Source organism: Falco cherrug, chromosome 9 (genome assembly GCF_023634085.1).
Source record: "Falco cherrug isolate bFalChe1 chromosome 9, bFalChe1.pri, whole genome shotgun sequence".
NCBI lineage: Eukaryota > Metazoa > Chordata > Aves > Falconiformes > Falconidae > Falco > Falco cherrug.
In genome coordinates this window covers 54,042,562-54,068,046 of record NC_073705.1, presented here as the reverse complement: position 1 = coordinate 54,068,046, position 25,485 = coordinate 54,042,562, and the positions used below count along the sequence as shown (strand labels likewise).

Here is a 25,485-nt window from a genome sequence, read left to right as displayed (position 1 = left end):
GGTATATGGAGCGTTCAGCTCCTGCAGGGAGGCGCTGGAGGACTCGCAGGCAGCGGCAGCAGCAGCACTTGGAACCTTTCAAAGGACTCGAGTCCTCTGAGCAGGGGAAGGCCATGGAAAGTAAGAGCTGCTGATGTATGCCTGACGAAGACCCTTATCTCAGCAAGACTTAGTAAATTGAATTCTGGTCGGTGTGTATTTTAGGGACCACGAGGTAAATTTAGCTGGTTGATCCATTGAGTCCCATTGTTAACAAGCCTGATGCCTTTGTTGTTGAATTATGGTTCGGTTTCAATATGATTTGCTCAACTCCCCATTGATTTACCTCTTCTATAGGAATGCTTCTCATTTCTCAGAAGTGTAATGAGAAATCATAGAGGCTATATGCAGTTTAAAGCTTGATAAGAAAAAAATAATTAAGATTGAAAATAAGCCTTTTTTAAATGCAGTAGCAATATCTTGGCAATAAAAGGATTTCAAAGTGTTGCTGTTTTTCTAGAAATAAAATGGTTGCCAAAAGTCTGCCAATTGTTTTTGAAAAGCTTGTGCAGATGAGGTAAAAATTATCTGTATCATATTGATATAGCAGAAAGTTTGCTGTTCTACCCTGAGGAAATTGTGCGTCCCTTTTGTGCACTGCCTTTCCTCAAGGACACAGTTTTAACGTATAATTGAACTTTCGAAGCTTAATTTAACAAAATTGCAATTTACAACATTGTAGACGCAGCAGTGTGATGAAGCTTGGGGAGACTGGAGACGAAATGTGTTTGGTGGTACTTTGTGCGATGCATTTCTGTGTGCACGGCGCAGGTGTGCAGTGGGGTGCTGCCAGAGCCTGCAGGCATTTTGCTGGACTTGGTCTCATCCCTGTCCTGCAAGGACATGCTTGTGATGCTGCTGGTCAGTGTAACGATGAATCTACTGGTGATACTGGTTGCAATGAAGTATGTGTTTGCTCACCCCAATGCAGCAGTTAGACACACATGGTTGCTTTGACAAGGCCACTGGATCCAAGGAGAGGTATTTTCACCTCTCATTGCTCCTTCAGCAAACCGGAATGCATTCAGCTCCATTTAGGTCTCCAGCTATGACTTTGTCATTGCCTTTTCAACCTCTGCCCCAACTTCCAGGACGCTAATATGTTGTTTCTTCTGAAGTTTGAATCACTCTCAGGAAATGAAGTGCTCTTAGGTCCTACCCTCATTCCTTTGCCCTTACTGTGTCTCCTGCATGAGGTTCAACTTTATTGCGCTTCTGCTGAATGAACTTCTGGCCATCTCCCTCTACCAGGAACTACTGGGCGGTTTCTTGGCAGGGTTCATCTCCCTGTTTGCTCCTTCTCTCTCCACTCACCACATCCTTGGAGGAGCACTTCAGAAGTCCTGCACAAAACCAGTCTTTTTGGGGGTGAACCTGCCAAACCCTTCCCAGCCAGTCGTCACTGTCTGGAGTGCTTTACCTCCTTCTGAGGTGGCAGCATTTTACATTAGATGTTTAATGTGAAGCCTATAGATAATTCTAATATTCAGGAGAATTGTACGTGTTACCTGATGCCACTTAAACGGGCACAGGAGCAAACAGTTTTAGTCAGAGCTGCTGCCTAGCTAGGGGAGGATCAGATCTTCCTTGAGATGCCTAATTTTTGCGCGCTGGCAGATGGTCTTTTCCGGCACACTTCATTTGTGTGAGTGTTGGAGATGGCAGGCTCCTTCGGGCAGCAATCTTGGATGAAATCCTACTCTGGTGTCTCTCAGATGACATTATTTACTTTAGTTTCACCCATTCCATCATCCTTCCCTAGATGTTTTCACATTAAGTACATCTTGTACTGAAAAAGAGGCGCTGCTGGAGGAGGTCTGCTTCAGCTCCTGGCAAGTGACGATGAGACAAAAGCTCTTAGATATGTTAATCTGAACAGCCGTAATATCCCTGCCCCAAAAAGGACCGTTTCCTTGGCAGAGACTGAATCTGCCTTTTTCAAAGGAGAGGGGAGGTTCTGGAAATTAATCTGTTGCGGGAAAAGCCAATAAGAGGAACTGTGTAATTTTGTCCTCAAAGCAACTTCTCACGCATTGCCGGTTTAGCGTTGCACACTCCCTTCTGCTACGCTGACATGGTCAGGGTGCGTTTTCAGCAGCAGGATTAAAAGTGGGATCCCTAAATTGAGTGTCTCCAACAGAAACTGCCTTTCTCTTGCTTTCAACAGACAGAAACATTGTTTAAACCAGACTTTTTTTGGCGTTTACTGGCATTACTAAGAAAGAGTTGGCAAGGGAAGCTGGCAGAAGGAGATGAGTTGGATAAGCTTTAAAGATATTTTTTTTCTTCTATAAAATGAATATCCAGAAGCTGTGTAAATGTATTTTTTTTACTTTTAAAAGTGTATAAAAAGACAACATATACACATTTCTGACTGAAATAACTTCTAAGCTTGCTGTGCCTTCCAAATTCTTCTCCCTCAATTAAAAAGGGGTGGGGAGTGGGGTTGGGGGGTGAAGAAAAGGCAAAACAAAACAACACCTCAGGAAATCCCTAGAATGTTTATTTGGGAGCAGACCAGCCTGTTACAATCATTAGCTTGCAAAAGTATTTCTGTTATAGTCAGAAGGCAAAGTGAATTTTAACCTTTTATTGCCAAGAGATGTCATGTTTGTTAGTGAAGTAGCTATTGAGAATACATTGAGGCATGCAAATTACAGTGAATAAGAGAGTGGCATATGTAAAAATCAAAGCCAAACCCCAAAAGCACACCCTGCAGAGAGAAATTAAAATAAATTTAAATAACCATAATTATACATAAAGTTCTATATTTCATACTTTATTGAGTTTCTATTTATTACTTTAGCATTTCTGGTTGTAAAAGGCTTCAGCTGCAATGAAAAGATATTTCAAAATATTGATGTCCTTTTTTCATTGTGAGTTTAGTGCAGAATGGCTTACTGGCATGGTACGTTGATTATAAAGGAAAAAAGAGAACTGGGCTGGACGGGTTTAAACTGTGATCGGTGGGAGCCTTCCAGACCAAGGCGGTTGTTTCCCAGGATCCCCATAGGAGGGAGGACAGAAAACCACCCCTCTGCAGAAACCAAGCATCAAGAGCCTGGAAACCCTCAAGATGCAGAGGTCAAATTTAAAATAAGGACAGAAAAAGTTGGGCTTTTTAAAGACAGAAACCAAAATTGTTTGCTTTGTACAGCAAACTCCCCTTTTATTGTCTCGGCCTTTTCCATCTACAAAATGGGAGTAATGTTTAATCCAAGTCATGGGACATTAATTTGGTTTTGGTAATGTCTGATTTCAGATTAATAGTGTTATTTGCATTCTTACACTCACTGTACAACTTTTTAGGGAGCAGGGATTTGCTGTTCTGGGGGAAAGAGGGATGTCTTGCATTTGAGGATAAATCATGCATGTGTTGTGATAACAAAGGAACAAATATTTTCAAGATTTTACTTCTCAAAGAATTAAAGAGGAGTGTTTGCAATGCTGTATACGACGGTTTTCACTGTTGCAATCACTGAGGCAGTTTAAAAGCATCTTGTAAGTACTATGAAGAGCATTAATTGATATCTTTATAGTGTATGATGAGCCATATGAATCAGTCCAAGTTTAGCATGATCACCTTTCTTCTGAGGGAGATTAACACTGACATGAAAACACTTTATTTTAAGGAACATTTTGAGAAATAATATTTCAGTGTACTATGTATTTTTCTTTCATGTTTACGTTTTTACTGCTCTCTAATATGCCATTTAATCATCAAACATCAATTTAATTTTAAAATTTAATGTACTAGTTTGAACACACTTTCATACATCTTTTATTAACTTATTTAAAAAGAAATCTCAGTGTGTAAAATTGAAATAAATTCTAATTTTGGCCTTCACAGAATTAGTATTTAGCAATTTCTCTAAATATGTGGGTTTGAGATGGAGATAATGACAACTAGATTTGAGCCATTTCTTTAAAAAAGTGATTCCTGAGGCCTCCCCACCGCATTATGAATTTCTCAGTGGGTATATCTGTATCTATATCAATACAGCAGGTATATTGGTGTCTATATTGCTATCTATAGCTATATATACATAGAGATAATCTGTTTCCAACCTTGTTGCAGGATTCAGCTCTTAAATCATGGTTTGAATTTTTTTGCAACATATGAGGAAAAAATGGCTGAATAAGGTCACAGCAAGATTGTGTGTTGAAATCAGATCATAATATATACTATTGAGTGGAATTCCTATCAATGTTTCTGCTCTTCTAGGACATGTTGTTAGGAAGGAATTTAATTTAGAAGCGGAGAGCTTATCAGTGTGTCCTTGTAACATACTTGCCAATGTCATGAACTTCATATATGTAGATAGAGTTGTTCTAATCTTAGCACTAGGCAGTGTAAAAAAAAAAACAGTATTCAGTCATTGAAAGTGTGGATTTTATTGGTCTTATCATTAAAGAGCTTAAAAATTGCAGCAGCAGCAGCTGCTACAGATATTTTGGCTGATGTATATGAAATAAGTGTCTTGTGGGGTTCCCCATTGTGTGTCAGAGCTGAACAACATTTCCTAGAATTCAAATAATTTTGGGCAGATAACAAAGGAGATGGATTTTTTTTTCCCCTTCCCCCCCCCTTCCCCCGAATGTCATGAAATGAGGGGTTTAGGTCAGGTGGTTCAGGTCAATTCTTCACAGCCTTCATTACTAACAATTTAGATGAAGAGTCCAGCCTCTGTTTGAAGTCTTCAAAGGCAATGCTGGTTTGGTTTTCCAGCAAAATCTTTATCTTTCTCAGGGCAAGATGAATCAATATATCACCATTCAAGCACAAAGCTGTGTCTCACAGGTGTATTACTTAAGCTGAATGTGAATTCTTACATTAGCCATCACAATCAAGCCAAACGATTTGGAAATCCTACTCTGTGCTTTGGGGTTTTTTTTAGCAGCCACTAGGCCATTTTGCATTTTTACATTCTACATTTTTATATTATGTGCATATATTTTCTTGTCACAGCAGTGAAAGTTCAAAAAGTTTCTCAAGAGCGATAGTGAAATTACTTTCACGTTCTTCTGGTGTGCTGTCTGGCACCTGACAGTCTACCATGAGCTAGTGAGAATTTTATTCAGCATAAAATAAAGTCATATGGCAGTTTATTGCTGTCTTTACCTATCCCACAAAATCATTCCTCTGCATCTCTCAGAATGAGCAAATTTGCTTCTTCGATTTTAGGGAGCTTGGATCTTGTCTGTTGATGCAATGTCACTGTCACAGCCTTGATAGATGGATAGGAAATAACTTGTCCCGTGTATTTAGCTTAGAGTTTGTATGCGTGAGGTATCCTTATCTGTGAATTTTGATTTGCAAACTAAAATTCAATTGAGTTCTTTGGGGCGGAGCAGTTGATATACCTTCTTCATTTTATGTACCTATATCAAATGTATCATGAAATGCAGGTTTCTTTAAAAACAGAGTCTTTATGTAAAAGCAAGTAACTGTTGATGCAACATCCCTGTGCTAAGGCAGTTCAGAGTCAGTTGCTCAGGAATCCCTCAGGGGACAAGTACAGGCGTGGCATCTTTGCTCTTCCTAATCCTTTCTAAGTCTAACCAACTTGTTCAGTCCTCAAATGTTATTTTCTTGTGCAACTAGATGAGTTGTCCGTCTGAGTTGCTCTCTGAAACTCTTTAGTCTTCTGGTGAGCAAGGCTAGTCGTTTATGTGTGATATGGCTCTAAAATGCTCCTTCCCTCATCATTTGAGGAAATCAGCACAGTAGGGGGAACCCCTGCAGGGACCTTCTCTATTTATATGTTGATAAGCCTGGATGAAAATTTCCAGAAAAACTATATATACTTTTAAACCTGCCAAAAAAAATCTGACTTGCTTCTGTGCTTCAAAGTCCCGCTCTAAACATACTGTGTTGGCTGACACTGTGCTACAACATAGTGGTACCCATGTCTGGCAAACACTTGCTGCTTACGGAGACACTAACGAACCTTTTCAGCAGCCTTCCTCTTCGCATTCTGCTAACTTATATGACTCAGGAGTACAAAACCGAGAATTCTGGTGCAATATGTCATGTTTTCGCAGGCAAAGTTTTATATACTCGCGTCACTAAATATGCAACGTGGTGCAGCATTACGTGGTTTTGTTTTTTTAAAGGGCTGTAAAGGAGTGGTAACACAGTAGTTCAGGTGCATACCTCAACGAAAGGTTGGACTTCTTGCTTTCTGTGGGGAAGAAAAATATAAATAAAAGGAGTACTGAATAAATAAAAGGAGTATTGAAGTGTAACAGTGTGGCACAAACCTGTTCGTTAATAATGATCCAGTGGCTGGAGTACTCAGTAGTGTGGGGAGGAGGCTGTGGACCAGACCACTGAGGTGTTGAATCTCACAGGAGACCGCAGCCCTGGAGACTGTGTGTGTTTCATACCAGATCCTCACTGAATAATTACTGGGAAGGAGAACAGCCATTAAAACAAACGAGAGAGAGAGGTCGCCTGGGGAGACCAGAGGAAGGAGGGCCGGGAACAGCTGGAGGTCCAGAGCCACTGCCCGCAGGGAGGACCAGAGAGCTGGGACTGTCAGTCTAGGGAGGGAGAGGCTGGACGGAGACGTGATAAACATTGCAGCGTGTAAATGGCTGCAGGAGGGCAAGAGGGAGTGATCAGTTTCTGTGTCACTGTTAGGTATGCTCCACAACTAGCAGGAGCAAGATGAATGGCCCTACCAGGCAGCAAGTAAGAGCTCAGTAATGAAGATAATGAGAAAAGGATGTATTTACGTGCATATAGTGAGGAAGGGCAGCTCTGAAGTCTCTCGGAATGTACTTGATTTTCACAGAAGCCAGAGAAACGGCTGCTAATGAGAGAGGTATAGCTGATCCTGACATGGGGCAGGAACCTCTGAGGTTCCATAAGCCACATTTTCTATTATCTGATGTAAAATGGAGACAATTCTTTCTCCTTTATAAATACATGCTTTGCAAACTTTTGCCATCTCTACATTTCAGTGAATAAGATTTGGATTTTTCAGGTATTATAACTACCTAAAACCAGGGAACATCTGTTTCTTGCCTAGGATGAAGACTCTTGCCCCATAGCTTTTCTTTCTCTTCGGTTTTTGCACAACCCAAAACCAGACTAAATAATGACATAGACAACTACAACATCACCTATAACTCCACCTCAGCTAACAGAAAATGCCCTGGCAGAAGTTGAGCCTTTTGCTTGTTCTGTTATATTTCATTATTAATTCGTGGCTGGGCACTGTAATCACAGAGGCGGATTGGGATGCCACGGAGGTTGGGATATTTATAACCTGAAGTGGCTTGGTTTACGGAGGAAGTAGTTATGGCTCTGGAAGGACTTGTTAAATTTTGTGTTGTACTGCAGAGTCCCCGTGTAATCATGGACAAATCAATTAGCTTCTCCGTGCTCTAGCTGCTCATCTGTAAATGGAGATAGTGGCACATCTCTGCCTTATAGGTGTGCGGTTGCAGCAGTGATAGAGACACCTAATAGATGTGCAAGACAGTTTCAGAGAACAGCAGCAGACAGCCTGAGGAAACCCTGTCCTTGGGAAATTTTGGATGTTCAAGAGAGAGATGTATATGTCATTCTGTCGAGACAGGTTGTGAAAAAATACGGTGTCTATGTGAACTGTTGACTATGTCCTGTAGCAGCACTTTCCTCATTGCCTCTTTCCAAAGTAGATGCTATAAAATGTTGAAAACAAAACTTGCATGGGGAAATTAATCTTTTGAAAGCTGAGGGAAGTCTCTTGTACATCTTTCTGGATTTGATGGAAAACTTGTTACACAGAAATAATCGGGCTTCACTGGAGGCCCTTCGATGGCTTTCTGGGAGTATAATGCCATAAGCAATGTTGGGTGGCAGCAGCAGGCTCGTATTTGTGTCATCTGTTACTCTGAGGAAGCATCAAAGCTTCAAAAGATTTTCAGGAAGGGGGAAGGGAGGAGAGGATTTAACTGGAGTGCATCATAAATAGACCAAATCCTGAGATGACAATTTCAACTGTTTACAATAAGCATGAAGTAATTCAAAACACATTCTGGGACATTGGGGTTGTAAAGTCCTGGTACACATGGGCTGTGTTGCAGAGCTGTCTGAGCTTTAACTAGCAGTGAACGGAGACATGGTGATGGGTTTGGGGATTGTTGGGTTTTTTTGAAGGATCGTCTGAATGAAAACACGTTCAGTCCCAAATTGGTTGGTTTTGGTTGGTTTTGGTTGTTGTTTTTTGTTTGTTTGTTTTCATTCAGTATCTTTTCTGCAGTTCTGTGTCAGTAGCTATGAAGACGGTAGATGGGATGCAGAGCGTGGCATGTTGGGAGCAGATAATACTGTGGTTGGCCTAATAGAAATTTTCAGGTGTTCAACAGATTTTTTCACTCAGTGCTCCTCAGTAATATATCTCTTTTGTGGTTACCAACTCTTCCCAATACTAAGCTGGAAAATATGATTTTTCTGTTTTGGTTGGTTTTTTTTTTTTTTCCCCTACAAAGAATAGTTGGTTTGTAGTTCTAGGTCTCTCAGAAGACAGTAAATCTCCAAAGCTGATGGAAATTCAACAGCATATGGCACACCATGCAGCTAGTGCAAATACCTTAATACTCCAAGTATCATAGCCCATCCCTGGGGAAACTTGTGTTTAAATTTCCACTGGGTTTAATCCCGGGGGTGGGGAATAATCTCTGGAACTGAAATAAGACACAGAGAATTTGAGACTCTCACCAACATTTAAATCAGTGTGTTGTCAGAGCTTTATTGTATTTCTCAAGTGAAAGCACATAAAATAAACTGTCTCAGATGACCCTTATTTTTCTGTCTTACCTGTGCTAATTCACTGGCTTCTGGTATTGGGGAAGGCAGGCAAAGTTATAGCAGGACTTGTACAAACAATGGAGTGACAAGAAGCGGGGTAAACATCGTAAATACATGCTTGAATGATATGTGAGCCTAAGAGCAACTGAAAGCTGTCCAGAAAGGCGGATAGACGGTCTTCTCTCATGATGGGATACTCTAGTAGCCTGTGTTTTGCAGAGGCAGGTCTCAGAAAAAGGTCTGGTTACATCCAGAGCGATCCAAATAAAGTTTGCAGTGTCAAACTTTACTTGCTCCTCATCTTTTAGCTGCAAGAGCAACTGCTACTTTCTCCCATTATTTCAAAACTACTGTCAAACTTATTTTCCCCCAGTCCCTATGGGTATCTGACTCCAGCATCCACTGGCTGAACTAAAAAATATTGTTACTCATTCTGGTCCATAAGACTGAGGTTGAGCAATTGAAACATTTTATGGGCCTTCTGCAGAATTTTCATTTTTCTGTGTTCTAACCCTGTGCAGTCGGTTCAGCAAAGAAACGGGAATATTTTTGTTCATTTACATTGTGTGGTAGAGCAGCTGAAGGTGACAGCAGACTTTTCTTTATACTTTTATCACATGTTGCAAATGCCTTTGAGATGTTTCTTTCTTTGTTATCTCAAAATTCCGTGCTATATTGATTTTTGCTTTTTCTCGAAGGGGCTGAAAATTTCAGCACTAACCCTGAAGCCAACTGAAATAATTGATTATCTGTTTTTACCTCCTCTTCAGTTATTTACCGCATGCCCTTCAATGGAGAAAGGGTGTGCTATTTCTGGATGATTTAGTGTAAAGCAGATCTTCGCTGAACTTTAATATCAATTTATATAACCTTGATACAGGGGTTATTTTCAGACCGACAAGTTTATCTAATACGTCGTGAGAAAACTTGCTCTAGAAATATCTTTTATAGCTTATTCTTATTGAATCTATGGGTAATAAAGGAAACATTTTCTATAAGCTCAGTTAATAATTGAAAATAGTTATGCACATTATCTACAGGAGGGATTAGAAGCATATTGGCCTTCTATAATCTAGCTAGATATCTTTTAAAATGTACTTTTTAATTAATAGATATGCTTTGTTTACAGTTTTTTGTGTATATAGTAATGGTAATGGCATTTTCATCTATGTTTTGTCTTTGCCTTTGTAGCAAGAAATATGTTGGACATTAATACTTCAAATCTCTGAGTATCATTCAGAAAACAACATATGTTTTTGTTCTAGAGAGTGCTTTTTTAGATAGGCTTTCCAAGATTTCCACACTACTTCATGTAATTTATTTTCTACAAGAATGTAAATGTATAGATAAGATATCTGTAAGTAAAGTGTCTTTCTAATTAAGCAGAAGAATGTGAGATGCTGCCCACAGGTTTGCAATATCATTTGTGTTACTAGGAAATCTTCAGATTCTTCTTTCTCTTAGGGCACATTCCAGGATATAAAAATGATTCATTTGTCTTGGAACTACAGCTTTGGAAAGTTTGTCAAGTTATCTTGAGTAGCCCAAGACTGGGGTAAAATTGCCCTTTCCATTAGGTTGAAAATATTAATATTTTATCTGTCTTTGTATAACTCATTCATCATCTTCAAAAGATCATCAGAGAGAAATTACAGTTTGAAAGAGTGGAAATTAAATACCATCTCCTCTCTTTCGGTTTGCATTCCAGTACTTGTGATGCAAAAGGAAACTTGAATCCAGAAGCATATCTGTGATTGCAATAACAAATTAGCAAAGAAGATTTAATCTGAGCCACATAATACGAAAAAATGTTTAGGGAGAATGAAGTCTGAGCTCAGAGATCTTGGCACAGACCTGGTGCAGTGGAGCAGTGCAAGTGGAGGGGAGCTGAAGGGATCTGAAAGTGAAGAACAGCATGTGAATTAAGCCAAATAATTAAGTGATTTAAGCATTAATCTAGCCAATCCTCTGAGTTCATTCAGAGAAGCAAAACATATATCATTGCTTCTCTGGAGATTGTTGCATTGTCAAGGATTCAGTTTAGCCAGGACATTCAGACCTACCCCTTACTTGCATTAAAAAAGTTCCCACATTTCTCATTGTCTGAAACTGATTGTATCTTTTTGCCTTTCAATAAATTTCATTTAGTTGCAATTACCCTGGCTTCCAAATCTTGAAATCAAATGAATTAATGAAAATGGAAAATCAGAACTCTTTCCTAATTAAGAACTGAGCTTTTCAAGGAATATGAAAGGATCTAATTTAGAGAAAGATGTTTGGAGAGCATGAAATGTGGCTTGAAGGAGATACATGTGCATTTAATATAACTTACTGAGCCCAGCCAGATTTGTATTGACGGGAAACAAAAAGCATCTGAAATCCTCTTTCAGTGATAGAATTATTTATGGGCTTTCTTGAAGTATTCTGAGTTGACTTTCAGTTCAGTGAAATGGGTGGCCATCTCAGCTTGCTTCTCGGTGGACACAGTTACTACTGTATTTTTCGTTATTGCTTTCTGTCTTAGTTAGCTGAACCATGAAATTATCGGGAGGGGGCTGACGATGGTTTTCATTTTTGCTCATCAATGGCCGTGTAACCCTTCCGTATGGATGTGGAGAAACGTCCATCACGGGACTGTCGCAGTCACTTGAGGATGCAAGTGACGCTGAAGGGACTTAAGGACTGGGCAGGTGGCTCAGATAACTGGAATGGGCACAGCTCAGAACAGACTTAACTTTCTCTTGGCCCTGAAACACAGTTCTCATGGTCTGCTGCTTCCCCAGCATACACAAATACGTTGTGCATACAGTTGTTGTGCGTAGTGCACGGAGCTCATCTGCTTGTGCCCTGCTCAGCATGCCAGACAGCTCCCACTGTGGAGAACATTTTCAGATATAATCTGGAGGACGCCTCATTTCTTATCTTTGGGAACTTAGAAGTAATTATCATCACAATTCTTATCCTCCACAGTGCACAGCATATTGTGGGTTGCCCACAAATACATGCCAAAACAACTACGTGCATGGACAGAGAGAAGAGGTGTCTCTAAAGAGGGTCAGGTTTGCTGTTCAGCTCCAGCTCTGTTAAAACACAGTGGATGTGTGGGTGGCAGAATGTAGAGATATTAAACTGGAATACTCACAGAAAGTACGGCAGGACAAAGGGGGTAAGCTGCATAAAACGTATTGACAGTGGGCAACTAGTTGACCTACAGTCTTTGACACAGTCCGTGCCTGACCTTGAGTTTTTGAGTACGTTGGAAGAATATGACATTGTCATCAAACTCCTGGGAAAAGGAGGTCATGGTCCCCAGAGTCCTTACAAAGAGGAGGAATTTTACTTTTAAAAGCTGTGGGTAGTTTTAAATCCAAGTGGGATCTACTAAATTTACATGGCATAGTCCTCAAATAAGTTCACCTACATTTTAAATTGGCAAATATCAACAGCTGCTCACTCACGTTATAATTACCCAAATTGCAAAGGACCGTCTGCAATGAGTTCTCTTCAATCACTAAGTCTACCCAGACCCACTGCAATTGCTTCCTAGCTGCCAGCTCTATTAAGTTTTGTTTTGTAACACTTTACTACAGAACAGACACGTTTGTTTTCCTTGCACAGCCTTCCACGAAGCATTGTTTAAGCAGCACATAATGTATTCCAACAATGAGGTACTTTTTGCTTCCATCTGTTTGATAGCAAAATGAACAGTTGTGATTCATATGTACAGTGTAAATACTGCATAATGACGATGGGTTTACTTTGAGAAAATTCCAGCTTATTTCATTCCTCTGCCAGGTTTGTGTCCATTTTTGTATCAGGGAAAAAATTCTGATGTTGGGCCTGAACTTTTCAGGTGTTCACCATTTCTCTAGCAGAGTGACCCGTGGTGGTGCAGAGGTGATAGCACAAGGCTGCCACAAGCAGACGTGGTAGCGCAGCAGGTGCTGGGACGGTGAGCTGCCACGTGCTCCTTGGACCTGCAAGGCTGTGTGGTAACTAGTTGTCTTTTCCAGATATAAAGCCACACTCCCCCAGGGGCTGACAGGGCTGTGGATATTTCTATTTTAACCTTCTGGGGCAACACAGTAAGGAAAAAACTATGTAGGAGAGGACTGATTTTTTTAACCAGTCTTTCAACCAGACTCTGCAGCAAGGTTGTTTCTTTGTTTTGGTTTGTTGTTTGGTTGGTTTCGTTACTATTAAAAAGACCTTTCTATTTGCTGATTGTTCAAAAAGTTAAAACCAGCGCTGTTGCAAGCAGCCTCCTGCCCCATCTCTTTGATGAGGTCGCCGTGTGTCAGAGGATGGGCAGGGCAGGGTCTTTCCTGTATAGCTATATATCCACATAGATATGTGGATATATATGATATATTTTATGATATAATATATAATAAGATATATGTGATATAAAGATGATATTTTATATGGTCTCTATATAAAAATAATAATATATATTATATATGATATAAAGATGATATATTTATATGATATAACTACATATCCATAACATGGGTTGTGATAGCAAGCACTCCCCTCCATCAGACTCAGCTGAAAAAGCACTACTGCTCTTGACCTGCTTCCAAGCTGAGGGCCTGCCAGTCATGCCGATGGTCCGGGTGGAAGGTGCTGTGCTCCATGGAGCCAGGTCAGCACCTGAATGACCACGTTTAGTGGCCTTAGAGAGCTTTGCGGGGACAGTCCTTTAAGGAGCTGGCAGGCAGCACCCAAAGTGGGGATCTGTTTGGGATACATCGCAATAAATGAGAGCTGGCTGAAAGCATACGTATTTTTTATTATTTTTATTAGTTGTTCTTAATACAAAATTGAGTTCACAGTTTGGTGCAGCCATTCCCACTCAGTCAAAACCATATGTTGTTGCATTTTCCTTTCTTCCTGCCTTTGTGATTCGTGAATCTAACGAATCACCCCCTCCCAGATGCGGAGCAGACTCCTTGCAGGTCATCAGGCACGCAGAGAAGTGTAATAAATACACACCGAATGCTGGTTTATGTTGGTTTGCATCCATCCTGCTGCAAAGATACAGGAAGGGCTTCCATACCTCGCATTGGCTGGTTTGTATTACAGCACGCATCCTTCTCCCAAACCACATCCTGACACACAGGATAGCGGAGCTTGTTCCCAATCGGCTTTTTTCAAAGTGTTGGCAAAACCAGCCCCCTTTTTCATAATTCACTCATGTTTGTTTTCTGAACTTGTTTTTAGGAGTCTTTGGAAGATTTTTTTAGTTTCAAAGTTTGTCCTGAAAAGGGAGTATTGATTTTTGACCTATTTTTAACCAATATAGTTCAGCAGATAATTGGATAGCTGCTTTAAAAACCAAGGCTGCCCTATTTGCACTGCATAGATTTAATTAAAAAGCAAGAAGGAACACATTTTACTTTATTTAATGTATAAAGTTGTGAATTTTCTGTTAATCCCCGTTTAGCTGGCCAAATGCACGCAAGTCTGCTTCAGCAGAACTTCAGTGCCCGATAATGAAAATATGGTGTAAATGTTGCATTCAGCTTTCATGCCTGACTTTTTACTGACACCAAATAAATTCATAGCATAGCTACTCAGCCTCAGAAGATGCAGATTTCTTTAAAACATCAAACTGGTTATTTTGGATTTACTCCTGAATTATTTGATTCATAATGTTATGACATTTTGAATGTTTTAGCTAAGTTATTCTTTAATTTTTAAAAAATGTAAATCAGGAATACCTCACAAAAAGGATGTAGCTAAATTGTAAGCATGCTTTCCCTTTCCCAGAGTAGTCATTAGCTTTGCATTTCTGCATGGAAACCAGGAAACTGTGTGCTAGAGCTCTGTAGTTTTATTGATTTTGGTCTGGCACAATTAACTTCTCGGTTTCCTCTTTCTTGAGCCTTATTTGCTTGGGTTTTTAACTCTAGATAGGGATCCTGGGACACCAACAGTGAGCAAGGAACTGTTAATTTAAATAGCCCTTTATAGAGATTTGTTGGAGCTTCAGCAGATGTTTCCAAATAACCTGATGGCCAGGGGCTGGGACCGCTGGCGGTATGAGGCAGTGCACCTACAGTTTTGGTTTTGCTTTTTCATTTTGATTGAAAATCTTTTTAGCTTATGAAGAGAAGTCTGCTGCTTGGGGTCAGTCCCAAGGTTGTTCTGTTACTCCTATTTTATGCATGTCACACGAGCTCCGTGGTGGGGTTTTCTGTTCCTGTAAGGAAGCCTGGGAAGAGGCAAAGAGCTGCTGCTGTTGCACTGTCCCTGCCTTAGGACCTCATGGGCAATGAATGGTTCCTGCTGTGCCTTGTGGTGGGCAGCAGGTGACAGGTCGCTGGCTGGTGGTGAAGGGGGCAGGCAAAGAAGAGGGTGGAAAAGCCTGACCGCCTCCAAGCAGCAGATTCTTGCGCTATACAAGGAGGTACTGAAAAAGGCGGGGGTGGGGGGTGGGGGTTGAGTGTGTGTAGAAAAAGAAATTTGGGTTAGAAACAGTGCCTTCCTGATAGAAGAATCTTGCATCTATTTCTACCATCAGCAAGGAGAAGAATATGATGATTCTGTTTTCAAAGAATCACTTTATTTTAAAGTTTGGAACAAACTTAGAAGGTCGTTGGTTTCCTACGTTGTTGGAGTGGCTCAGCCAATTTGTTAAGGGGCTCTGATTCTTTGCTACGCCATTTAAAAAAAAAACAACAACAACAAAAAAAAAAAACCCAAAACCCCAAAACACAAAAAACCAAAACAACCAACCAACTGCAAAATACTCTGTTCTCTTTGTTGCTACTCATTATATACAGCCACAGGGATACATGCTTGTCATTTGACAGTAAGGAAAGCACAGCTGAATTCGCTGCCCTCAGGAACTTGCAAAACAATATGAATCAAATGTTTATACTTTTCATGTCCGCATGAAATATCACTTGGTTTTGGAGGTGTTTGCAAGAAACATAGCCTCTTGTGTTCACTTCTAAACTAAAGCCCAAAGTAAAAGAAGAAATACTTATTGATTTAAAAGCAGTGCATGCAATTTATAGTATTCGTTGCTCATTGTAATTACCTTAAATGTATATTCTTTGTAGACAGCTTGCATTTGTTGGATTGAATTCCAGTTATCATGGTAAGATTCCCTAGGTGGCTTTATTTCTTATAGATTTCCCAGTTTTGTGTATTACAGATAGAGGAGGAGTAATACCAGACCAAAAATCTGATACCTATAAACATACCTTTTAGCTTGTGAAAGCACCGACACAGAAGGTCAGTGTGTGATAAATAAAGGGGAGTGGGAGGTGGGGTATTTTTTCATATAGATAGCAGAAAATGGCATAGCATTTATCCCTACTGGAATTAATGTATTCTTTCGTCAGTTATGCAATTTCTAATTCCTGATGTTAGCTCTTCAGATACGAGAAAAAGCATCTAGATTTGGTGGAATGTAACTATCTGATATATCTCAAAAGTCCTTCATTTCCAGAGCTATGCTTAAGAGCTAACATAAACTTACGACCCTCACTTTTTTTGTGTTGGAATTTCTGTTTTCAGGAACATACAGGGGAATGTAAATAGGGTTTTATCCTTCGAGTAAATGTTGGTCCTTTTTGCATGGTTTAAAAAATACTCCTGAATTATCCCCTGGGAGAGTACTTTGACTATCACATCATCAAGTCTGGTTTGATGTGTGTTAACGCTGGGGGAAAACAGGTAACCTAAAGGCAGCAGTCCTCGTCGGCTGTCTTTGGCCATGTGAGTAGGTAATTTCTGCGTGAATGAACTCGCATGCATTTAGTTTCGTTCTAAACACCTGCTGAAGTTTCAGAAACATATTCTGGTTTCACTATTCCCCTCCCTGTTTTCATAAACAAGCATGGATTTGCTTCTGCACCCACCTGCCTTGTACAACACTGTGCTAAGCTACCAGCCACAACCACGTCCGTATCACAGCTCGGCTGGCTTTGTGTAGTGGTCAAAATAAACTGCACACTGCTTGCAATCTCTGTGTTCTTTATGCATCCTATGGGAAAATGGTACTTTGTTGTCATGGTCCGGTACAGTGATGATAAGCTTTGTGCAAGGCTGGAGTGGCTTCTAGAATCTCTTCTTTCTCCTCTGCTTCTCACTGATGATATTTCTCTTGCTTCAATCTAAAGTCCAAGCAACTAATTATTAAATGTGACAGTCCATGAGTTTTTGCTGTGTTTTCATATTTGCCCCATGTTAAATGTAACAAGCCTTGTTGCATACAACTAATTGCAATCTATAGTTCTTCTAATTTTTTTTTTCCTTACTATCTTGCCGATTTTGACCCATTTCAGGCTAGGAGTGTTCCACCAGTGACCTGTCAGGACAGTTCACATGAACTGTGGTCTGGCATGTAACAAGCAGTTCATGGGTGTAGGTCAACCACAGGCAAAGTTGACCGTGTTGCAAAGTTGGCTTTAGTGAAGTTAATAGCAGCTCTGGAGGGGCTAGAAACCACTTTGTTGGATTAAACAAACCTGCCTATTTCAGTCTACCATGTTAGGATATAATTTAAAACTTTGAAACCAGAGAAGCAGAGTCATCCCTTTTGGTTCTGTGTCTTGTGCTGATCTCTGTTCTCAAATACTGGGTTTGGACATCTGATACAGCTCACAATGCATTTCTCTTTCCAAATGAATTAATGTTTATTTACACTCTTCCCCTTGCCCACAGATTTTTCTGTTTATTTCTATTATGTAATTACTAGAATCTTTTTTTTTTTATTTATTTAAATCTATACGTGCTGGTCTAACTCATGTATCTTAATCCAGTAAAATCTTTCATCTTTTATAGAGAGGAATTTACAAAAGTAAACGTATTAGGACTGTCCACTTAATCAGTTTTCTGTCTCTTCAAATGTAATAAGAAATGACATGAAGTACTCTATACCAATCTCAACAGCCAGTATCAGGGGAAAAACTCAGAGCACCACAGTGTGATCACAGTGCTGCCAGCTCCACAGCCCAAGGGAAGAGATGATCCAGCAATGATTAAGACTTTTTCCTAGATTACTGTGCAGAAAAATATGCTCAGTGACAACAACTTTGTATTCAAATTCCAGAATGGGCATCCCACCAAGGTGAACAAACATACTCCAAATGGACAGCTACTAGTATTTCAGGCATAAAACCAGATTTTTTTTTATTTTTTTTTTTTAAGGCTATCATATGATTATTATTCAAAAGCAGTCCCGGAAAGTATGAGTTCAAAATCTGCTACTGAGACTTGGTACTCATGGTGGTGTGATAAAACATGAGCAACTAAAGGAAAAAAAGTATTATTGCTATTTTTGAGCCACTGTTCTTGAAATGCCTTGATGCCTTTACCAGAAGGAAGGTGCCTGTTTGCTCACCTCCGTGTTTAGGAAGCATGCCTTTCAAACAGTTTGCATGCTGAGTAGACAAAGAAAGGAGGATGAAAGCTCTTGCCATGTCCATTTTGCAGAGGCAGGTTGGAAGAAAGAGGTGGAAAGGGAAAGCGAAGCCCAGGAAGAGCTGAGGTGTTACTTGTTGGCTCAGCTGGAGGGTTTGCTGTTCCCACAATGAAACACAGCTGTCCCTAAGCCACTACACAAGTCCATGGTAGAGCTGGGCTCCCAACACCACCTCCAGGTTCACAGGGGAAGCCCTTAATCCCAAGCCATCCTGCCTTTTCTTTTTCTGTATTAATATCTCTAGGTCGGTGTGATTAAGAGAAAAAGTTTAACAGTACTTAAAAAACTTGTACTATTTAAACTAGTTTTACTAGCGCGCGGTGATTTCAGTTCCATTGTAAGAAAACAAGAGAGCTTCTCTGACTCAGGCTGCTGACTCACCAGCTTCCAGTTGTTCAAGTAGTGCTTTATTCATTTTTTTGTTTTATCAGAGAGCATTCTTGCTTAGCCTTAACTTAGTTTTTTCACTAATTTCCTTCAGAATATTAAGTTTCACTTCTAGCAATTCAAACCGACGTCCCTCAGCAAGCAAACAAGCAAGGAGCAAATTAATGGGAAAAATGCTTTTCCTCTTTGGCTGATACAATTTGATGTAGATTTTGAAAGTAAATCCCCTAAATAAGAGGGAAAATTTAGGGAGAGTACTACTTCAATTATCCTGCAGTCAGTGCTGCCTCTTAGGATATCAGGGAAAAGTTTGCGTGCACTGGTGAAATCTTCTCTTATGCCACAAAAACATTGCCAAAAAAGAAAGCATCAAACTGTAGCTGAAGAGTAGAAAGAACTAGAAACATCAGTGTAGACAAAAGAAGGTAGAACCATGCAAAATCAATCATTATGGTTTAAATAATGCTACCTTCATAAGGTTCACTTTACTTTCATATTTGATAATTTTAAAGGGATTGATGTGGGAATAAATGCTGGTATCAGCATGGAAATTATTTTTTGTGGTTCTTAAGAAAGGCTTATAACAAGTGGTTCTTTCTGAAATGTTCTGAGCAGAATAGTATGTGCTTTTTCGATTATTCTAAAGAGAAAATATAAATGAGCAATCTAATATCTGTATTTATAGTGATTCCTGTTTCATCTTGATACTCAGTTTTGAAAATATTGATTGTAAGGGGAGAGTATTACAGTGCTTCATGAGATTCAAAATGAGCTTTTGAGGTCTTGCAGCAGAACTGTGCAAATACTTTAGGCAAGGCTCCACCGCTGCTGCAAAAAAAGTAAAAGATCTGAGTTCATCTCACAAATGTATACATTAAAAAAAGGGAGACAACCCCCACCCACCCCTCAGACCTAACCCACCCTTTCTGAATGATATTTATTTTTCTTTCACATTAGAATTGTATCATTTTAAGTTCCTATGTGTTTCCAATCACTATACCACCTGAGCAGCGTGTGATTTTTACTGGATTTATGCTTAGGACTGCCAGTCAGAATAAGAAAAAATATAGTTTCATCTCTTTCCAGATGGCAAACAAGGAAATGAGCTGTTTGTTTGAAAGAAAAATCTATGGTAAAGCAAGAATTTGAACCTGTGTGCCATACAAAGCAGTCCAGCATCCTAACTGGGGACAGTGTTGTGCTCGATAGAGAAGTTTCAGCTTTAGGAGTTCTCCCAGATACGTTTTTGTCTTGTGACAGTCTGTTTTCTTCTGCAGCTGCTTTTTTAACTTTACAGCTTACTAACATCAACTGACTTTCAAGTAAGTACCACTGTGAACTCATGAATAAACATAGTTATCATTTGCATATTAACAGAGGACCTTTCGCTGAAAAGAATCCATTTGTGCTACTGCAATATCTTCATTCTTTACTGTATTATATTGAACTAATTGTATCTTACTCTCTCAGAACCCTATAGTATGTATATCTTACGGGGTTTGGAGCCAATGCACTAATATTAAAGTGGTAATCAACACTCCTAAATATTCATGCCAATAAATGACTCCCATGTGTTTGCTGAATGCCAAGGATAGTCTGAAGCATTTATTTAGCATTGCAGTGGGATCTGGTTTCTGAAAAGTTCACGTAGATGCAGAATTTCAATATTGCTGTTTTGCATGGGGAGAGGAAAAACGTGTTTGGGTTTGCCTGAGCAGTGGGGCAGGACACTTAGAAGAAAGTGATGGTATGTCAGTCACAATCTGTGCTTAATAATGTCTGAGAGCACTGGGGAGTTGTCAGCTATTTTTTATTATAACAAAATTACAATTTTGTTTAGTCTACGATGTCCTCCCCACAATTTCACTTTTTAATAAACATCTACAATTTTCCAAATAATTTAAAAACCATTGCATTTCATGGGTGGGGTGCTCTGACTGTCACGCAGCCGGGGCTCCATCAAGGCACCGCTGTAAGCAGTCACAAATTCAGACACATTTCTCAAGAAATCAATTAAATACTATAACCCTAAAATTATTCTGCTTCACTCCTGCAACTGGCTGACATAAATCTTCAGAAAAGCATATTGAGTGCACAGAGGAACAACCGATATATTGAGCTACTGTTGGAATTTCAAAACAAGGAAATACTGTCTCGCAAACCAGTAAGTTTGTTTAATGAAATGTAAGTTAAGTGTAAACAGTCTTAAAATGTATGGGAGTTCAGTCTTTTGGATGAAGGTTAACTGGCATATCGTACACTGTGTCGTCTCGTTTGAGGTACAGTTGCAAGAGCCCATATAGGTGCACTGCCTCTTTCTGCAAACAGATGTTGGAGCCTCCGCTCCCTCCTGCCTCTGCAGGCAAATGGCTCACCAGACCTTCCTGATGCTCCTTCACAGCTTCCAAAAAATAGTGGATTTACCTTCGAATGCTTGAGATGGAAAAAAAAAAAAAAAAAAAAAGTTGTTTTACAATCAGGGGAATGGCAATATGAAGATTGCACACAGTCATCAGGGTGCTGAAAATGCAATCCAGCTGTCCTGATCCCTGCTCCACGCTGGAGTGCAACTGGGATTTCCGTGTGCCCTGCTGTTGATGTCTTGTTTAGAAAATTCTCTTAAATACTCGTATACATACAAATACTTTGTCTATTGTTCTCACAGAGATACTTGATAATACTGTTGACCATATTTTTAATTGCTCCAACACCAGTTCTTCTATTTTTTAAGCTAAAACTTCCTAATACCTTATGAAAAGTTTAAAACACATATTAAAATATTTAGCTGTTTATAGGGAAAAAATAGTTCAGCATGACTGTACATTATGTTTAGTTTCCATGATCACATGTGCAGTTCTACATGTGAATGCTGAGCATACTCAGCCTTCAGGGAAAAAGCGTTTCTATTAGAGCCACCCTGCTGACGGTGATCACAGCACTACAGGTCTGCTCTTAATGCAGGATATTAAAGCTTTGAACATAGATATCTTAAACTGAAAACGGTCATGCGAAGCCCCAGCCTGATTATCTGTACCTCACTTTATAAAAATAGCACAACAAGATTGAGCATTAATAAGATATTAGTGTTTAATGTAGGTATGCTATTATATGGAGAGGAAAAAGAGAAAACTCAAAACTGTCTCAGATGTCTCCTGAACTGATGTGTCCTGCACCACTAACGCTTATCTTCCCAGGCAAGTTGCACTCTGATGTGCAAAGCTGCAAGTGATGCAATTGCTTCAGGGCACACGGTGATGTCTGGAGGACTGGGTGTGAAATCCTGCAGCCCTGTGCCGCCTCTCGATGTTTGCTCGCGCTGAGCTGCGGCACCACGAACACTTCTCTTTGTAGCTGCTTGCTCTTCCCCAGCAGGGCCTGATCCTGCAGTGACAAACACGTGTCCCCTGCCTGGCAGAGCTGGGTGCGGGGTGATGGGCTCTGGGTTTGGACTCAGCCAACTCCTGTTTTCCTTTTTCAGAATCACCCAGCGCTGCTGCAGTTTGTAATACAAGCAGAAAGCAAACATCTAGTCATCAGTCTGGAGAGGAATGAGTAAGTACCCTTGTTGCATGTTCACTTTGTACTGGAGGTTCTGAGAGAAGGGTTATAATTTTAAAATTGATGGTTTAAAAGTAACCCGGGGCCAAGTTTGCTACTGGTCCCTTTATGGAACAGGCCCCTAACAACAGCTCTTTGTTCCAGTTTGGAGTGTATTTGCACACTGCTTATAGAGCAAGAAACTCTATGATCATCTGCATTTATGTGGGACTGAAAATGGGCATGTTGCCTCTCAGTGTTTTCCTGTTGATCATTATTTTTATTTGATTTGGGTTTGTCCTCCTTTCCTGTGGTAAGACCTTTTATTTACAGTTACATGGAAACTCCTACAGTCTTTGGAAAGTCTTTTGGGGAGCTCATCCTTCCTAATGCTGAGCTCATCCTTCCTAATGCTGCCCACGATCATGGTTCATGGTTGCCTCCGTGCAGTGGCTGTAGGCATCTGCTTAGGGATGATGAGTCAAGGGTTTGGGCTTACTCCCTGCGGGACTTTGAAGTGGGAGCTCTCTGGGTTTGCTGGCGAGGGGCTGGATGGGATGTTTGCGCTTTTCACGAGGCTTAAGACCAAAGCTTAGCTTGAGCCCTTATTTGTGAGCCATAAATATTGCATCTTCTCCCATGTGCCCTTGGCAACTCCTGCTGGTGTCCATAAGCTTTCGGAGCAGGATAGTGGGGGCTGCTTTGGAGGTGGTCCCACAGAGTTTTTACAGAGCGGTACAAAGGGGTACAGAGCCATACAGAAATTAAGTCAGTTCTCTGGAAGTACGTGACAAATGGAACCAAAGTCATCAAAGTCTTAGTCTACCTTCTCAAATGTTCAACTCCTTTTCCTTTAAGAGCATCTCCAGAATACATTGTGAGGATCCAGATCAGGACAGCTACGTGCTGCTCGTCAAAGGAAAACCAAAGATCACTGTCAACGTAGGGAAAACTTTTTATAAATGTTAGCAAGGATCTGTGTGTTCTGTACATTTCCCTGCTGTGAAATAAAAGCAGCAGAGGTATTTTTTTACTGTAATAGAGACCATAGATGTAAGCGGCGCAGCTTTATGTGTTAAGAGGAAGGAATGTGCATGTGAAAGCAAATGTCCAAGGGAGGCCCGGTACGTGCTGCCTCGGGCTGGTGATGGACAGCTGCAATGGAAAATGATGGGGCACCTCTTCAGTCCTCTGTAGGAAAACAATTTTTATTTCCAGTCGTTTGGATGAACTCTTAACATTACCCAGCTGTGATAAAATCCAGTCCACTTTATTATTCAACATCAGGCCCAAAACTTGAGCTTTATTTACATTATTTTTAATGCTCCTTAGTTGTTCATTTCCTATCCTTGAAGGGTATGTGGATCCCCATGCTCTGTTTCAGTAACTGCAGGAGAATTTAATTCCTTTAGTAAACAGGGATTTAACTTTATATTCTTTTAATCTTTGTCAAAGGGTGTGCCTTCCTTCAGGAATGGGAAGTATGTGGCAATTGAGGAAACTATTTACATTCCATGTCAGCGATTAAAAGAACATAAAACTGCTAATACAGGCCTTGCTGAACATACCAAACTCTCTTGTACCTGTAATAAAGTCAGATTTAGAAAACTGTAAGATACAGTCCCCACCCCTTTTAGAAGCAGGACACAAAAGTACAGTAAATTAACTCCATAAGCATCTGTTTGCCTAACCAGATTCGGAGACGCTGAGATCCGCTCCTTAAGAAATGTAGTATTTATCAATGATTACTTTTCAGCTTTCCTATCTCTGTGGTGGGATGTCCACCAGAAGATTTGCATTCTAGAAGAGTTGTGTATGGTGTTAACAACATGAGGTTCCTCATCTTAGCAGGAACTACTAGGTAGTGTTGTAAAACGGTACGATCAGCCTTGCCCGTGTTTGCCCCGCGTAGCACATAGGGCAGTTCATAGATCCCAAACCACAGAAAAAGTTGGCCATGGTTTTGCAGAAACATTTCTCCCTTTTCTCTGGTATTACTGACTTTGATTTTTCAGAAGAAATAATGGTCTGAGTGTTGCAAGTCCGTGCAGAAATTGCTTCAGTGGCTGTGGGGGGTTGTCTGTTTGTTGCCTGTTTCTGTAAATAACAGAGTGCATCAGTCTGCATGACTGCTCCGTGCTCCCCGGGGCAAACAGTACCGAGGCCTCTGTGCCTGCCCGTGGAAGCTGGTGGTTGCATTTCTTCTGTCTGGAGTGACGGTGCCGGGCATTTTGTCACTGGCATGGAGAGGCCAGCGCAGCAGAGGAGGTGAGTCATGTGGGGCATGGAACAGGCAGCGCGCACGGCGCTGCTGCCGCCAGGGTCGGGGGGACTGCAGGTTCGTGGAGTGAAAAATAAGGTCCAGGAGAGAAATGAGAGAATGCATTTCTGCAGAGCAGAATAACAGCTGGTGGCAGTGGGCCAGATTGGACCTAAGGTAGATTATGGATTTGAGAGGTGTGAGAAGGCCATTGCATACCTGGAGAAGGGAGCAATGTTCCCGCGTTGCAGTTTCTGCCCACGTCTCCAAGGCTGCGGAGAAGACCAGCAGATGTGCGTACAGACCCTGTCTCCTCCAGCCTGCTCCATCTTCCTGATGTTGGCATGAAACATGCGTCTTAAATATCTTGAAAGCATTGATGCTGAGCATTGGAGTAGCCATTAGATCAGCATGCTTTAGGCAGAAGTAGAGTGCTAAACACAAACATCTTTTCTTGAGTAATAAGTGACAACACATATGAAGCTCTGATATGTGTGCTGTTATTTTACTGTAGTTTCATGTAAAGCATGTTATTCCTTGGAGAATGGTGGGGGTGGAGGTGGATGGGACCCCTAAATTACATAATTTCTGCATTGGGTCATGCAAAAAAACTGGATGTGATTTTCCATGGTTAGTAGAAACAGCTGCTTTGAGTAGTCTTGACATTAAACTCCATTTATTGAAAACCTTAGAGATTTTCCAAACCTTGAGTTATATTTCAAAACATGATTCAGATGCATTAGGCAACCCCAAGTGGGGACTGATGTGTTAAACCATCTGTTATCTATGGAAATATTTAATGTCAGTTTGGTGTTTTCTGATATTTAGACTCAGCAAGATGTGTTCGTATGTACTGGGCAAGATGTTATATGTTACTCCTGGAAGAGTTACTGGTACCTAATTTCACAGCTTAGGGTTTAAAGTCTTCTTTATGGTTTCCAGCTGTTAAGATTACTTTTGTACATATTCATTAAATATTTTAGTGATTAATTTTCAGGCATTGCACATTTGTGATTGCAA

At 40.4% G+C, this 25,485-nt stretch overlaps 1 protein-coding gene across 1 annotated transcript in view; it reads left to right on the top strand.

The window, feature by feature from the left end:
- Positions 1-25,485, top strand: part of ADAM12 (ADAM metallopeptidase domain 12) — a 187,140-nt gene that overhangs the window by 25,415 nt on the left and 136,240 nt on the right. The window contains exon 3 of the mRNA XM_055720883.1: positions 22,147-22,220. Coding sequence (XP_055576858.1) covers positions 22,147-22,220 — 74 coding nt within the window. The remainder of the gene's footprint in view (positions 1-22,146; positions 22,221-25,485) is intronic.